This window comes from Cherax quadricarinatus, chromosome 66, assembly GCF_038502225.1.
Source record: "Cherax quadricarinatus isolate ZL_2023a chromosome 66, ASM3850222v1, whole genome shotgun sequence".
NCBI lineage: Eukaryota > Metazoa > Arthropoda > Malacostraca > Decapoda > Parastacidae > Cherax > Cherax quadricarinatus.
In genome coordinates this window covers 14,979,661-14,998,181 of record NC_091357.1, presented here as the reverse complement: position 1 = coordinate 14,998,181, position 18,521 = coordinate 14,979,661, and the positions used below count along the sequence as shown (strand labels likewise).

At 43.1% G+C, this 18,521-nt stretch overlaps 1 protein-coding gene across 10 annotated transcripts in view; it reads left to right on the top strand.

Annotated features, from left to right (window-relative positions):
* The window catches only part of LOC128704107 (zinc finger protein 99-like), a 137,185-nt gene that overhangs the window by 56,069 nt on the left and 62,595 nt on the right, over nt 1-18,521 (top strand). For 7 of the 10 annotated variants that reach the window (XM_070099116.1, XM_070099115.1, XM_070099123.1 and 4 more), the window contains one exon: nt 11,176-15,872. The exons of 2 other annotated variants lie outside the window; for them this stretch is intronic. In XM_070099116.1, the coding sequence (XP_069955217.1) occupies nt 11,289-14,681 (3,393 nt within the window). In that variant the 5' untranslated portion in view covers nt 11,176-11,288 and the 3' untranslated portion in view covers nt 14,682-15,872. Of the gene's footprint in view, nt 1-37; nt 999-11,175; nt 15,873-18,521 lie in introns of those variants that run through there. One more of the 10 variants, XM_070099120.1, reaches the window with a different exon arrangement.

Sequence of the window (18,521 nt, the reverse complement as noted above, 5' to 3'; positions counted from 1 at the left end):
ATTTTTTGGACACTGGAGCACCACTTCAGATTTTGGCCTTGGACCCTGAAAGGGTTAAACACTCTTCATCAGTTCTCGCCAAAGTAATAAAGAAAGCCAAACAACTATACTACTCCAGCAGATTCACTGACACAAGAGGAGATATAAAAAAGACCTGGAAAACACACTCTCAGATTCTAGGGACCCACAAACTGAAAAAACCAAGAATATTGTCCTAACTAAACCTAATGAAACACCACTGCATCCCACTGACACAGCTAACAAGATAAATGACTTCTTCTCAACCATAGGATCTAATCTCGCCAATAAAATCCCACATACCAATGCCCATGCCGGGGACTACCTAGATGGGAATTTCCCAAATTCCTTCAATCTTGTACCAACTGAGCCAACGGAAGTCACTGAGATTATAAAGTCACTTAAAAATAACTCGGAATCTGTCTCGTGTACCACCATTATTGTACAAGCGAGCGGCCCATGTCCTTTCACATGCTATTTCATTACTTTTAAACAAGTCACTAGAAACTAGCACCTTCCCGAAACTACTCAAGACAGCAAGGGTTACACCAATACATAAAGGTGGTGACCCTACAGATTTAAACAACTATAGGCCAATATCAAACTTACCATTGCTATCCAAAATCTTTGAGAAACTCGTGCACAGGAGACTATATTCATTTATAACGGCACAAAACATACTCAACCCCTGCCAATTTGGATTCAGGAAAAATAAAAACACTAATGATGCAATTATAAAAATGCTAGATCTGCTTTACACAGCATTGGAAAATAAGGAATATCCGCTAGGAATTTTTATTGACCTAAGAAAAGCTTTTGACATGGTAGACCACGGCATCCTACTCCACAAACTTGACCATTATGGTATAAGAGGCCATGCGCTTGCATATTTCAAATCCTACCTTACTAATAGGTATCAGTATGTCACCATTAAAAAGACAGCATCATCAACACGGCCACTTGATACTGGAGTTCCGCAGGTAAGTGTCCTTGGTCCCCTGCTCTTCCTTGTATACATCGATGATCTTCCAAACGTATCCCAACACCTGAACCCCATTCTCTTTGCTGACGACATGACTTATGTCATCTCTCGCCCTAATCTTGCCACCCTCAACACCACTGTTAATGAGGAGCTGCTCAAAATATCGACTTGGATGACAGCCAATAAACTTACGCTTAACACTGACAAAACCTACTACAGTGGACCCCCGCATAACGATTACCTCCGAATGCGACCAATTATGTAAGTGTATTTATGTAAGTGCGTTTGTACGTGTATGTTTGGGGGTCTGAAATGGACTAATCTACTTCACAATATTTCTTATGGGAACAAATTCGGTCAGTACTGGCACCTGAACATACTTCTGGAGTGAAAAAATATCGTTAACCGGGGGTCCACTGTATACAGTGGACCCCCGCATAACGATGGCATCACATAGCGATTTTTCCGCATACCGATTACTTTTATCGCAAAATTTTTGCCGCGCATACCGATTAAAAACCCGCTTACCGATTTTCGTCCGAGACGCGTCCAATGTGCCCTCACATGTGCCGGCCGTCCCATTGTTTACCAGCCAGCCTCCGCGGTAACATCCAAGCATACACTCGGAATATTTCGTATTATTACAGTGTTTTCGGTGCTGTTTCTGGAAAATAAGTGACCATGGGCCCCAAGAAAGCTTCTAGTGCCAACCCTGTGGTAAAAAGGGTGAGAATTAGTATGGAAATTAAGAAAGATTTTGAAGGGTTTGGGGCTAACCCTGAGAAGCCTATGCCAGTTGTGGAATCCATTGTGCCTACTTCAAAGATTAAGGAAATGTGTGCACAGTGGGTTGAACTGCAAACCTTTATAGATGAAAATCACCCTGACACAGCTGTTGCAAGCCGTGCTGGTGACTATTTCAATGACAATGTTATGGCCCATTTTAGGAAAGTCTTGAAGGAACGGGAGGTACAGAGCTCTATGGACAGATTTGTTGTGCGACAGAGGTCCAGTGACTCTCAAGCTGGTCCTAGTGGCATTAAAAGAAGAAGGGAAGTAACCCCAGAAAAGGACTTGCTACCTCAAGTCCTAATGGAAGGGGATTCCCCTTCTAAACAGTAAGAAGATAATGCTCTCCCCTCCTCCCATCCCATCAATCATCACCAGATCTTCAATAAAAGTAAGTGTCATTTAATTGTGCATGCCTTTTTCAGTTTGTGTGTATTAAAATTAACATTTCATGTGGTAAAAAAAAATTTTTTTCATACTTTTGGGCGTCTTGCACGGATTAATTTTATTTCCATTATTTCTTATGGGGAAAATTCATTCGCATAACGATTATTTCGCATAACGATGAGCCCTCTTGCACGGATTAAAATCGTTAACCGGGGGTCCACTGTATTATGTTTGGTAGCAGAGCAGGAGTTGCGCAAATTAACATTAAGATCGACAACACTCTAATTGCCAGACATAATGAGGGCAAATTCCTAGGCCTATACCTCGACAACAACCTGAATTTCAGCACCCATATAAAACACACAACCAAAAAAGTATCCAAAATGGTTGGGATCCTCTCCAAGATATGATACTACGTGCCACAAAATGCCCTTCTCACACTATACCACTCGCTTATTTATCCATACCTCACCTATGCTATTTGTGCTTGGGGATTAACTGCAGCAACTTGCCTAAAGCCAATAATAACCCAACAAAAAGCCCCAGTAAGAATAATCACTAAATCCCATCCCTGGCAACACACCCCCCCCACTCTTCATAGATCTAAACTTACTCCCTGTTCAGTACATCCACACTTACTACTGTGCAATCTACATCTACAGGACCTTAAATTCCAATATTAACCTTGACCTAAAATGCTTTCTTGATAGTTGTGACAGAACCCACAAGCATAACACCAGACACAAACATCTCTATGACATTCCCCATGTCCGACTAAACCTTTACAAAAATTCAATGTATGTCAAAGGCCCTAAAATCTGGAACACCCTCCCTGAATACTCTAGAACTGCAGACACATTCATCACCTTCAAAACTACCATTAGAAAACATCTTATCTCCCTGATACACCCCGTCAACTAATTACATGAATACCACCTGGTGGTTCTCACTTACACTCACCCACTTGACCATAAACACAGAAATATCAATCTTAATCTTAAAACAATGAATCCTAACTAGTCATAAGTTGGCCTGTGATACTCCAATACTGAAAATGTATTGTGCGAAAACAAAAGCATTCACATTGCTAAACTCACAAACTAGTATTTAGTCACTTAGCCATAATACCAACTTACCACATAATTTGTAATATTTTAAAGTTAAGAATTAATCTAAGTCTGCCCAAAATGCCTAGCCATGCTAGGTGTTCTAGTGGCCCCCTCTGTAATTAGTACTTTAAAACATGTAAACCACACAATATCCAAATTCTTAGCCATGCTAGGTGTTCTAGTGGCCCCCCTCTGTAATTAATATTTTAAAACATGTAAATCACACAATATTCAAATTCTGTAAACTCAGCGTTGTAATCCTTATAGAGAATAAACTTGATTTGATTTGATTTGAATCACTCTTCTTCCCTCCTGCACTCACTTTCCTGTAACCACAAACTCTGCTGAACACTCTTAACACTACATTCTTAAACCTACCCCATACATCTTTGACCCCATTGCCTATACTCTCACTAGCTCATCTATCCTCCAATAGTTGTTTATATCTTACCCTAACTGCCTCCTCTTTTAGTTTATACACCTTCACCTCTCTCTTACTTGCTGCTTCTATTTTCCTTGTATCCCATCTACCTTTTACTCTCACTTACTCTCCTACCTTTCCTGATATCATTTCCACAAGCACTGAGACAGATAATGGGCTTGTTCCCATTACCTGACATGTTATTATCCAACCTGTTGACTGTGTCACCATCACTAGCTCCAGGAAAACACGCTCTTTGTCTCGCCTTATTCCTATTACAAAAAGCACGGTCCATATATCTTACCTGAGAGTCTCCTGCAATCAGAATGTTCTTACCTTGATTAGCAGGGGAGTCAGTGGTACCTTTAACCTCAATAACCACTGAAATACAATCGTCCTGGAGAACAGAGAATCAATTTCCTACCTTCAAATCTTCTTTATTAACCTTCCTTATCTTGATGCTTCTTCCTGAATTGTGAACTAGTTGCCACTTAAGCAGCTCCCACTTGCCAACTCACTGCTGGTAACCTTTTCCTCCTTACCAGCTCCAACCTTCTCACACTCGCTCCCAAACCCATCTAGATGAAGCTTCAGCCTCCTATTTTCTTCCTGAAGAAGTAGAACCTCCTCCTCCAACACTTTACCCTGAGATTCTAAAACACTACAACAAGCCATGGCACTCAGTAACACCCCACACTAATCCCCAGACAGCATAGGACAGGATGACCTCATGTGACCACTGACCTCAGATTAAAGAAGTCATTCATTTAATAAATGCTCTGAACTGTACACCTCTTCAAGGGGGGCTCCTTGGCGTGGTGAAGAGGCTCTTGGTCTGAGGAATTAGCCCTGTCGGTCTTCTTCCTCAGACCGAACCTAATTACCCCTCATTCTCCCCTCCCCTATCCCATCCTCCCCATCCTCCCCTTTTTCCATTCCTCCTCCTCCTCCTCACCCCTCCCTTTTGCCCTTCCTCTTTTTGGCCTTCGGGATTTCTCCCACAGGCGCGCTAGTTCCTAGGTAGGGGAAAGGACACCGGGGTCCATCCCATTCCGTTGAGGTTCTTGGCGGTGGCGTAGTTTGCCGTGGAATCTGGATTGCCTGGGGATGTCCCGATCCCTCTCCGGTATCCCGGAGTAGCTTTGGGTGTCTTTTGGGCGACGGGTGTATCTCTGGAAGCCACCTTTCGGATTCCGGGGGTGGTGGCCGAAGGAGGTATGCTTTGTGGCGGATATCCGGCCGCCCTCTCTTTTGTCCACCGAGGTAGCTCGGCAGATGTGAGGTTGCTATCCCGGATTGCTGGTTTACTGGCATGAAGGGTAGGGTATGGCATGGGTTCCATGCTGCATCTGCGCTACTAGCGGTGTCTGAGTCCTCTTGGGCGCGGAGGGAGATTTCCGGCCCTTTCATTCCTCCTGGGAACTATTCCTCCCCGCTCCCCCCTTTTTTTATTCTTTTTTTTATTTTTATTTTCTTTTCTTTCTTTTTTTTATTAAAAACAAAAAGCAAAGGAGTAACCTAACCATGGCAGCCCTAGTCCATGAACCCACTACCCCCGGGCCCCTTCTTGATACCGCACCCCATTCTGACCCTGCCTTGTGTTTAGACCACTCTTCGGACACTCCTGATGCCCCTGTACCTCTTGCTGGTGCTGTTTCCTCACCCGCTTCCGGTACCGGGGCTTCGACTGACTCCTTCGATTTGTCTGAACTTCGCTCTCCTTTGACTATGCTTCCGGCTTCTCCCTCTACAGTACGGCAATTTTCGAATCACCCGCCTGTTTCACGCCGGACCAACTCCGGTCCTACTCCTAAACGCCAACGTCAATCTCCTGATGATGCTTCTTTGTTACCTTCCCATTCTATTCGGAAAAGACCGACACGTCAAGCACTCCCTCTCCACGCTCAGTTTCGGACCACACAATGGACTAAATTCTTTACTTTAAGACCGACTTCTTCTTCTGCCTACCTTTCTGACCATAGTATTGGCAAAGCGCTCCTGCGTCATGTTGGTAGAGATATTTCATTTCATGCTCTCAAGAGCGGTATGCGCATCGTCACTGTCCAGAATGCTACCCAAGCTCATGATCTTTCTCTCCTTTCGAATATCGATACTACTCCTATCACTATTGAAAAACATCTTTCTCTCAATTCTTGTAGTGGTACTGTCATTCTGCCCCATACCATAGTCCAACAGAATTTCCAGTCATGTGGCAATGACATTTTTGAACAGCTGGAACTCCAGGATCTCCCAATCCTCAAAGTAGACACTTATGTCCTTCCTGCCCGGGGGCGGAGACGTTACCCTTGCAATGTGGCTCGTTTAACTTTTGACAGCCGAGAACTCCCGTCCTCTGTATATGTCGTGGGACATCGGTTACAAGTTCGAAAGGTGATACCTACACCGCAACAATGTAGAAATTGCTGGCGTTTTGGTCACCCAGCGAAATATTGCAGATCTATGGCCGAATGCCCAGTCTGTGGTGCCGACGACCATTCTAATACATCTTGCAGTCAACCTCCATCTTGCCTTAATTGTAATGAAGCTCACCCTTCGTACTCCCGCCGTTGCCAGGTCTACTTAAATGAACGTGAAATCCGTTGCCTCAAAGAGGCAGAAGGTCTCCCTTATGCTATGGCAGTTACTCATCTCCGCCTCCAAGGGAGACTACCCCGTGTTTCTTATTCTCGTGTTTCCAAACGTCCCCCCACTTCTGGGGTCCCATCTTCTGCAGCCTCCTCTGTTGTTACCCCTCCCATAGCCACTACGGCATCTAATCCTTTTGCTGTCCTTGGCTCTGACGTCCCGACTACAACTCAGTCTGTTCTCACATCTTCGCGTCCTTCCTCACAAGCCCCAGTATCAACAAGACCTCGTACGACACCTAATACCAATCGCCCCTCTACTCAGAAGTCCAAAAAATCCACATTGCTCAAATCTTCTTTGCCCCTTCCTTCCCTTCTTCCACCTCCACACTTTACCTTTCCAGTCTCTGTACCTAGTTCTTCCCCTCTCTCTGGCTCTATTACAGTGGAGATTCACCCTCCTCCTCGTACTATGCCTTCCACCCCCGTCCCCTCCCAAGTTTCTCCCTCTTCTGCCACCTCCCAGGTTTCTGCCTCTTCTGTCCCCCCCCACACTTCATCTCCAGTCCCTTACACTCTTCCCTCCCCCTCTACTTTGGTACAGTCCATTACTGTCCCAATCTTTACTCACCCTCCTCCTTCTATCTCCAATATGGTCTCCCATACATCTTTGAATTCAGAAACACTTGAAGCCATTTCAGAATATATTGCAGAGACTAAACCTTCAATGGACACTGATTCACTTCCTGTTCCTTCTCTTCCCTCTCCTCCATCTTCACAACCCCATTCTTCGCAACGCTCCGTTCCTTCGCTACTTGAACGTCTTCCAATGCCACCACACGTTGACTTTTCTAACCCCTCTAGTCCGTAGGTGCCTTTACCTACAGATTCCTGGTATTTTCTTCATCGCCAATCATGGCCTATTTACAGTGGAATATCCGCGGCCTCAGGGGTAATCGGGGTGAGCTTCAGATGTTGCTTTCCAGGTTTTCCCCTGTTGGTGCTTGCTTACAAGAACCAAAATTACACTCGGCTGTTTTCCAACCTATCTCAGGCTATAATTTATTGTATTCTTCGGATCCTTTCTCAGATGGGACCTTTAATGAAAGTGCCCTTCTTCTACGCAATGATATTCCGTACTGTCAACTATTTGTCCATACCTCGCTGCATTACACTGCAGCCCGTATCCACTTGAATAAGTGGTTTACAATATGTTCTTTATATCTCTCTCCTTCTCGAGCATTTTCTATCCCAAACTTTGCCTTTCTTGTTTCATCCTTACCACCACCACTTCTGTTACTTGGTGATTTTAATGCCCACCATTTCCTCTGGGGGGGTCTCATTGTGGCTCATGTGGCATTTAGTTGGAGGCTTTTCTCGCCTCTCACCCCCTCCATGTTTTAAATACGGGTACTCCCACCCATTTTGATCCTCATACTCATACTCTCTCTTGCATCGATCTATCAGTCTGCTCTTCCTCCACTGCACTAGACTTCGCCTGGTCTGTTCTACCGGACTTACATGACAGTGATCATTTCCCAGTCATTCTTACTTCTCCTTCATATTCACCACCTCTCCGTAGCCCTAGCTGGCAATTTGATCAGGCAAATTGGGATCTTTACTCGCAACTCACTGCTTTTAGTGAGGTTCCTTCTTCATCCTCCATTGATGAGTTCCTACACCTCTTCTCGACGTCAGTTTTAACCCCAACTTCTCATTCTATACCCCCAAACCTCAGGCAGACATTCTCAGAAGTGCGTGCCTTGGTGGTCTCCTGCTTGTGCTCGTGCAGTACATGTGAAACGTGCTGCATGGGGCAGGTACCAGTACAATAGAACTGCTGAGAGACTTCTTGATTTTAAGCAGAAACATGCGGTCGCTCCCCATGTCATCCGTGACGCTAAACGCACTTGCTGGCAAGATTGTTTCCACCATCACCTCTGCTTCCTCTATGAGTGCAGTCTGGAAAAAAATGAGGAAATTGAGTGGTAAATACTCTCCTGACCCGGCTCCTGTTCTACGGGTCACCAGTGTTGATATAGCAAACCCTCTTGACGTTGCCATTGAAACTGGCACCCATCTGCTCCGTATTTCTCGGGGGCTCCATCTATGCCCCTCGTTTCTTTCCTCAAAGTCTGCCAGAGAGTTAGCACCCTTGGACTTTTCTTCTCTCAGAGAAGAACAGTATAATGTGCCTTTTACACTTCAGGAACTGAAGGCAACGCACTCAACTTGCCGATCATGGGCAGCTGGGCCTGACGACATTCATATTCGGATGTTACAACATTTAAATCAGTCAGCCCTTGCAGTCCTCTTACACCTCTTCAGCCTTATTTGGTCACAAGGAGTTCTTCCCCAGCAGTGGAAATCTGCCATTGTTCTTCCTTTCCGCAAACCGGGTACTATGGGACATGCCTCCCACTATCGTCCCATTGCTTTTACCAGTGCAGTTTGCAAAGTGATAGAACGTCTGGTAAGTCGACGTTTAATGTGGTATTTAGAGACACACAACAGTCTCTCCACTAGTCAATATGGCTTTCGTAAGGGCCGTTCTACCATAGACCCCTTACTATGCTTGGATACATATGTTCGTAATGCATTTGCGAATAACCACTCGGTTATTGCCATATTTTTTGACCTTGAGAAGGCATATGACACAACTTGGAGGTATAATATTTTGGCCCAAGCCCACTCCTTAGGCCCCCGAGGCAATCTACTATCCTTCCTTAAGAACTTTTTAACTGACAGACATTTCCATGTTCGGGTTAATAATGTGCTCTCCCCAGACTTTGTCCAAGCTGAAGGTGTCCCCCAGGGATGTGTTCTGAGCACAACACTTTTTCTCCTTGCTATAAATGATCTGGCCTCGAGTCTTCCATCCAATATTTGGTCATCCCTCTATGTTCATGACTTCGCTATTGCTTGTGCAGGCGCTGACTGTCACCTCATTACAGTTTCTCTCCAGCATGCGGTTGACAGTATTTCCAATTGGGCCACCACACATGGGTTTAAATTTTCCAGTACCAAAACTCATCAAATTACTTTCACTAGACGCTCTGTCATCTCCGATCATCCTTGGTACCTCTATGACTCCCGTATCCATGAACGTGATACAGTCAGGTTTCTAGGCCTTCTCTTTGACCGTAGGTTATCCTGGAAACCCCACATTACCTCTTTGAAGGCAACTTGTCACAGCCGGCTGAGCCTTCTTAAAACCCTTGCTCATCTTTCATGGGGAGCTGATCGTTGAACTCTCCTTTGCCTACATTCAGCCCTCATTTTGTCGAAACTCGATTATGGTGACCAGATCTATTCAGCGGCCTTTCCTGCTACTCTCTCCAGCCTTAACCCCATCCATCACCAAGGATTACGTTTGTGCCTTGGTGCTTTTTGCTCTTCCCCTGTTGAGAGCCTCTATACAGAAGCGAATGTTCCATCCTTGTCCGATCGCTGTGATGCCCATTGCCTTCGTTACTATACGCTCTAATGATCTCCGCAATCCTTCCATTTATAGAATGGTCACCGATATTAGTAGACATTCTTTATTTGTTCGCCGTCCCTGTTTGCTCCATCCCTTCTCTCTTCGCCTACATTTGCTCTTGTCTTCCCTTCAATTACCACCTTTCTGTGTTCATGTGGCATCTCACTTTTTCCCTACGCCCCTGGGAAGTTCCAGCTGTTCGAGTCTGTTCTTTCTCACTCCCTTGCTCGAAAGCCCAACTACCTACGGTAGCTTCCCGCTTTCTTTTTCTTGACCACTTCCACTCTCATTCTCATGCCATCGCAGTGTACACAGATGGCTCTAAGTCTTCTGACGGTATCGGATTCGCAGCAGTGTTTCTGGACAGCGCCGTGCGAGGGCATTTACTATCTTCGACTAGCATTTTTACTGCCGAATTGTATGCCATTCTTGCAGCACTTATCCATATTGCATCTATGCCTGTGTCATCATTTGTGGTTGTCTCAGACTCCCTTAGTGCTCTACAGGCTATACAGAAATTTGATACACCTCACCCCCTAGTTCTCCGTATCCAACTTTGGCTATGCCGCATCTCTACCAAGCATAAAGATATTGTTTTTTGTTGGGTCCCTGGTCATGTTGATGTACAGGGCAATGAACAGGCAGACACTGCTGCACGGTCAGCAGTACATGACCTACCAGTTTCATATAGAGGTGTTCCATTTACAGACTATTTTGCTGTAATAGCTACCCACTTTCAAACCCGTTGGCAACAACGTTGGTCTAATCTGCTTGGTAACAAACTTCAGTCTATTATACCGAGTATAGGTAACTGGCCGTCTTCTTGTCATCAGCGTCGAGGTTGGGAGACTACTCTCTCCCGTCTTCGCATTGGCTACACTCATCTTACTCATGGGTATCTCATGGAGTGGTGCCCTGTTCCTCTCTGTGAGAAGTGTCAGGTTCCAGTATTGGTTAGCCACATTCTGTTAGACTGCCCTCTCTATCAACGAGTACGCAGAATTTACCTCCGTCGTCGTCTCCCCTCTCCTACTCTTTCTTTACCTTCCCTTCTTGCTGATGGACCCTCCTTTAATCCTGACTCTCTCATTGACTTCTTGACAACGACTGATTTACTCCACAAACTCTGATGATACCTTTCGCACTCCCCTCAGCCCTTTCTACCTCAATCTTTTGCTGCCCTCTACCTTTTCACTATCCACTGCCCCACTGTTCTCCATAACCTACTACTCATCCCTCTCCCTTTTGCCACCTGATACCCTCGCTTCCTTCCTGCCCTGCAGTGCTGTATAGCCCTTGTGGTTTAGCGCTTCTTTTTTATTATAATAATAATGACCTTAAGTACTGATATTAACTCATATTTTGAAAGTGTGTAACTAAGTGCGGTGTCTTCTCCCTTGCAGGTCACTGTCGGCTGATGATAAACGGTTGCCCTTAGCAGCAGACATTCACATGGGCATATGTACCTTATGAATAGCATTTTAATACAATTTAATATTTGAATTGGTTCTCATAAATGTCCACAACCATGGAACACCAAGAGGCTGGTGATCTTTGCCAATATACACCTGATCATCACCAACATACAGGTGAGAACCATCAACAAACCACTGGGCTCCAACAGCAGACCACTGAGAGTCACCAAGTGTATGGTGAGCATTACCAAAATGGAAATGACAAGTGCCAGCAGACAGCTGAGGACCATCAGCAGTCTGGGACCTCAACCAAAACCAAAGTACACCGTTGTCACACATGTCAGCTGGCATATTCCACAGCATCAGAACTACAAAAACACATGAAGATTCATGACCCAAACAAGCCTTATCAGTGTCAACATTGCAGTAAGAACTTTCATACCAAAACTGGTCTTGATATTCATGCAAAAAAACATACAGGCAAAAGACCATACAAGTGTGATGAATGTGATAAGGCATTCATAACAAAACCAGTCCTTGTTATGCATATGAGAGGTCATACTGGGGAGAAACCTTATGAGTGCAAGGTTTGTCATGCAAGGTACACACAAAGTTCAACTTTAGCTGACCATATGCGGCGTCATACAGGAGAAAAACAATATCAATGTCCTGTTTGTTATAAAAGATTTATTACTAGAATTAATTATCGACATCATGTGTGTGTGTGTCTCGGAACAAGTAGATTTGAATGTAAATTCTGTAACAAAAAATGTCCAAGTACCTCTTCTCTAAATCACCACATAAAGACCCATACTGGTGATAGGCCTTTTGAATGTGCAGAATGTGGAAAATGCTTTATTAATAAGTCAGCCTTGTCAGTACATATTAAAATTCATACAAATGAGAAACCTTTTAAGTGTGATGTGTGTAACGAATGCTTTGCTTTTAAAAGATCCCTGAATTTACATAAAGAGATTCATTTAGACGGTAAACCTTTTCAGTGTGAAAAATGTGGAATGGTACTTAGCTCTATGAGTTGTCTTCGACGTCATGAAGTGGGGCAGTTCTCATGCATGAAAAATTTGTCATTTAAACAATGGTTATGTAAAATATGTGGAAGGCAGTTTCACACTAGACTAATGGCCAGACGTCACAGAGAGGAATGTGATTTAAGAACTGTACATGTAAGTTTCTGCTGTGACTTCTGCCGTCAGGAATATAAAACTTGCAGTGCTTTGGCAAAACATCTGCTTGAACATGCTAAACCTGGTGGCCTTGGTTATGAAGACTTACTCAGTGAAATGTCTACTTACAGTAATGAAGAATATAACCCGGCCTTGCTAGTGCAGAGATACAACAAATCTGTTAAACACACTGATAGTGATACATCAGTCATTAATCACATTGACAGTAATGCTTCAAACCAAAACTTTGCTCTTAAATCATCTCTTACAAAACCTGATAAGACTCTTGTTGAAAATAAAATATTTCAGTGTGATAAATGTGGAAGAAAATATAGTACTCTGTATCGCCTTCAACATCATGAAGAGAAGCTAAAGCTAAATGCGAGCAAGACAAAACGTACCTTTGAAAATTTCTTATGCAGAACATGTGGAAGGCAATATGCCAGCAAAGGAAATGCTACTCGCCATATGCAGGACTGCAGTGACGACAACGTACATGCATTTTTTTTCTGTGACTTCTGCAATCAGGATTATGGAACATACGAAGGTTTAGTAAAGCATCTGCTGGAGCATGCTAAACCTGGGGGCCACGGTTATGAAGATTTACTCAGCAAGATGACTGAAGATGATGATGAAAACCCAGCCTTGATAGTACAGAAATACAACATCTCTCGGAATAATGTTAATAGTGACACTTCTCACCAACAAACAGGTAATACTGCCAGTCGAAATGCACAACATATGTACAACTCTCGGACAACTGGTCATGATAAGACTCATGCCAATAATAAAATAATTCAGTGTGAAAAATGTAAAAAAATTTTCAAAAATGTGAATAATTTTCAATATCACAAAGCCAGGCCGTTTGCATGCATGAATTTCTTTGCATTAAAACTATACTTATGTAGGATATGTGGAAGGCAATACAGTGCATTAAAAATTGCTAGACAACATAGACGGACATGTAATTCGAAAACTGTACGTGTAAGATTTTTCTGTGACTTCTGTCGTCATGAATCTGGATCATATGAAACTTTCATCGAACATTTGCTTATGCATGTTGAGCCTGGGGGCTATGGTTATAAAGACTTACTCGGTAACTTATCAAATTGCAGCAATAATGACTGCAACCCAGCCTTGCTTGTACATGAATATAATGTATTTAATTATACATACAAAACCAAAAACCCACCAGCAAACCGTGTTCCAATTGTGGATAATTCTAGTCCCACTGGGACCACAAGTCCACCAGCTAGCCTTGCACCATCTGTAGATAATTATAGTTCCACTGTGGCCACAAGCCCATCAGCAAACCTTGCACCATCTGTAGATAATTCTAGTTCCACTGGGATCACAAGCCCACCAGCAAGTCTTGCACCATCTGTGAACAGTTATAGGGTAACTGGAACCATAAGGCCACCTGCAAACCTTGCAGCATCTGTGGACTGCTACAGGATTCGTGTGAGAAATCAAGGACCAAACTTAGACAATTACATATCAGCAGAAAACAAATTCCCAAACTCAAATGTAGGCTACCTTGAAGCATATGTTGACAGTAATGGATCCACTGAGCACATAGACCAAATACAAAGCCAGATACAGTTGCCAGACCTAGCTGGACAACATCAGGGTCCTTCATGTTATAACACTCTTCAGGCTACACACAGTGAGTCAACCCAGCACCACAACTCTAGAGATAGTTGCACTCTCACTAAGTATTATCAAAATACAACTGTTGCTGATGGTGTACAAGTGAGCCACATTGGTGCAGGCTGTCAAATTGTACAAGAGAGAGAAATGATGGTTGAAGAACATTCTCTCGCAAGAGGATCCATATCACTGATGTGTGAGGGAAAACGTGATAATTGTTTGCGTGATAAAAGTAATTCTGATAGAACAAATATGAATTGTAAGCATAGTACACATAATGGTAGAACGGATTTTGAAAACAAGGACATTTATGGTAACAGTTTAAACAATATGAACATGAATATTAAGAAAGATATCTTTAAAGATGATAAATACTTTGGTAGTATCCCAAACAAATTTGTGACACTAGAGCTTCCAGACTGGAATAATTTTGACACCAAAGTAATCACTGGAGCTCCTGTGATGCAGAGGAATTATGCCATAATTGAGGAAAATGAAGAAGTGTGTGTGAAGGAAGAAGGGTGGGGAAAAGTGGACAAGTGTGTGCAAGAGTTCAGCGAGTTGATGCCGGAGGTGAGGGTCCTAGAAAGCACGTCCCTTTTCACCATCAATGGTATCACTCTCATCAAGAATGAAGTGCCTCGTTCAGCTCATCCCTAAAGCTACTAGAGAGTAGGTCCCTTCTCACCATCAGTAGTATCACATTCATCAAGAATGAAGTACCTCATCCAGCTCATCCTTTGCTTCATATTTGACTGTTTTATTCTCAATAACCTCATTGGTGTCTATTTCACATAAAACTACAATATACAATAATGTATTGTCTTTAACTTTTCTCCTACATGACAACTGGTACAGAAGATACTGTGATCCACGTCTGCCAAGCAAACACTTAACTATTGCCCTCCAGTAGTCTTGACCTCAGTAATAACCCCATCCAGAGAGCACCCAACTAACACAGGCTTAACGATTATAATTCACAGAACAGGTGGAGCTCGAACTGATAGAAAGAAAGCCCTGAACCTCATAACTGTTATTACAATTTTGTGAGTCAGTTGTATTGTTAATATCTGTGACTTATTGCATATCTTGTAATTAGTTAGAATTTTTGCAGCAAATGTTTTTATTTAATTCACTATTAGTAATTGATCTCTGGGCACACACAAATTGGCTATTGAAAAAGAAAATGGTTGATTTAACATAGGATAACTCAATTAGGGTTCCCCCCCTAAATGCTTATGTTTATATTTACTGCTTGGTAAACCATCGCCAGAGGCAAGGAGACTTGCCCATATTTGCTCACCGTGTGGAAATTAAACTCAGGTCCTTTCAGTTGTGTGCAGAACGATGTACCACAGCTACAGGTCAGATGTATAGAGAAGTTTTTGCTATCTTCTGCCCATGTTTCCCCTAGCAGTAACTAGGAACCTGCATCAGTACTGTTGTAGGTCACATACTGGTGGGTTTGGAGAGGCTGTGAATCACCTGAGGCAAGATAACATCTCTTAGTTGTGTAAACTTACTTCATAGTTCAAGTTATGTGATGTATTTGGTATACAAGTTTATAAAACCAAGAAAATCTCGCTATTGAAATGAACTCCTTTATGAATTGTGGTTTTCATCATTACATTAAGACCAATGTTACTCAGGTGAAATACTATGTACTATATTTTATAAGCCTTCTTTTTTGTTCTAATTAGTGTTGTTTATATGGATCTTATTACTGTTTTGAAACTTGTATAATGCCTATTGTATAGAAAACAAAAAAATGTTATCATAAGCTTCCCTCTCCTATATGTGGGTTATTTTTGTAGTGCCTTTTGTATAGTAATGGTATAAATAGAAAAGTGTCGTGGTGTATCACTTTTCCTTTGTTATGACCTTGGCTAACCTTAATGACCTCAGACACAATGGTCATCAGACTAGGCTATACAGAATATCTATGGTCATCAGACTAGACCATAGAGAACATCTGTAGTTATCAAACCAGAGGCTCATGTAGGACCTGGAAAATATTAGACAATTAGGTTTGATCTGAGGAAGGGAAAGCTAGCTCCAATTCCTTGGAGCAAGAGGGTTTTACCAACAAATAAAGCTGATACAACATAGGCGATTTTAAAGTATTTGGGGGAACCCCCACCCATATGCTGCGAAGGTGCTGGGCCTATGTAAAAAAAAGATTTGTGCACATTAAGGCAGTCATCAATATAGTTTGTATAATATTGATGTCCCATATCTCGGTAGCGCACTCAGCTCACTCACTGTATGCTGTACTGTAGAAGGTTTGCCGGTCTTGTCCCGGCCTGGGTCTTTTTCCCGACGGTGACCCAGCATTGGCCTCGCCCTCCTGGGTGGGGGTGTTGCTCATCATCTTTCTTCTGTCCTATGTAGACGTCTTGCTATGCTTCTCTCTTGTGATGACTCCTCAGGGTGAGGAGTGTCTTCTACTATGTGCTAAGAGAAAACACTAAGTGTCAGGGGCCCCAAGACTGTTCAACTGCCTCCCAGTGCACATAAGGGGGATTACCAATAGACCCCCCTGTTGTCTTCAAGAAGGCTCTGGACAGGCACCTAACATCAGTAACTGATAAGCCGGGCTGTGGTTCATACGTCGGTTTGTGTGCGGCCAAAGTAACAGCCAGATTGATAATACCCTTATCTACCACGAGGCCTGGTCATGGACTAGGCCGCAGGGCCATTGACCAGGCCCGGTGGCCTGGTGGCTAAAGCTCCCGCTTACATAAGAACATAAGAAAGGAGGAACACTGCAGGAGGCCTGTTGGCCCATACTAGGCAGGTCCTTTACAATTCATCCCACTAACAAAACATTTGCCCAACCCAATTTTCAATGCCACCCAAGAAATAAGCTCTGATGTGAAAGTTCCACTCAAATCCAACCCCTCCCACTCATGTACTTATCCAACCTAAATTTGAAACTCCCCAAAGTCCCAGCCTCAATAACCCAACTAGGTAGACTGTTCCATTCATCAACTACCCTATTTCCAAAACAATGTTAAGATAAGATAAGATTTCGTTCGGATTTTTAACCCCGGAGGGTTAGCCACCCAGGATAACCCAAGAAAGTCAGTGCGTCATCGAGGACTGTCTAACTTATTTCCATTGGGGTCCTTAATCTTGTCCCCCAGGATGCGACCCACACCAGTCGACTAACACCCAGGTACCTATTTGCTGCTAGGTGAACAGGACAACAGGTGTAAGGAAACGTGTTGAAATGTTTCCACCCGCCGGGAATCGAACCCGGGCCCTTCGTGTGTGAAGCAGGAGCTGTAGCCACCAGGCCACCGGGCCTCCTGATTTAGGGAATTAGATCTGTGCTCCAGTTCCCCGAATTAAGCCTGAATGCCTTCCACATCCCCCCCCCAGGCGCTGTATAATCCTCCGGGTTTAGCGCTTCCCCCTTGATTATAATAATAATAATAATAATAATAATAATAATATTTCCAAAACAATACTTTCCTATGCCCTTTCTAAATCTAAACTTATCTAATTTAAATCCATTACTGCGGGTTCTCTCTTGGAGAGACATCCTCAAGACCTTATTAATATCCCCTTTATTAATACCTATCTTCCACTTATACACTTCGATCAGGTCTCCCCTCATTCTTCGTCTAACAAGTGAATGTAACTTAAGAGTCTTCAATCTTTCTTCATAAGGAAGATTTCTAATGCTATGTATTAATTTAGTCATCCTACGCTGAATGTTTTCTAACAAATTTATGTCCATTCTGTAATATGGAGACCAGAACTGAGCTGCATAATTTAGGTGAGGCCTTACTAATGATGTATAAAGCTGCAGTATGACCTCTGGACTTGTGTTGCTTACACTTCTTGATATAAATCCCAGTAATCTATTTGCCTTATTACGTACGCTTAGGCATTGCTGTCATGGTTTAAGGTTGCTGCTCACCATAACCCCCAAGTCCTTTTTGCAATCTGTATGGCTAAGTTCTACATCATTTAACTTATAAGTACTAGGGTTATGGGCATTCCCAAGCTTCAGAACCTTGCATTTATCTACATTGAACTGCATCTGCCACTTTTCTGACCAAGAATAGAGTTTGTTTAAATCCTCCTGAAGTTCCATAACATCTACGTTTGAATCAATTATCCTACCTATCTTTGTGTCAACGGCGAATTTGCTCATATCACTAGTAATTCCCTCATCAAGATCATTGATATATATTATAAACAACAACGGGCCCAAGACTGATCCCTGTGGAACGCCACTTGTTACAGATCCCCACTCGGATTTAACCCCATTTATGGACACACTCTGCTTCCTGTCAGTGAGCCATGACTCGATCCACGAGAGCACTTTATCCCCAATGCCATGAGCTGCCACTTTCTTTAACAGTCTATGGTGCGGAACTCTATCAAAAGCCTTACTAAAATCTAAGTAAATAATATCAAATTCTTTATCGTGGTCAACAGCCTCAAAAGCTTTACTGAAGAAAGTTAATAAATTAGTTAGACAAGACC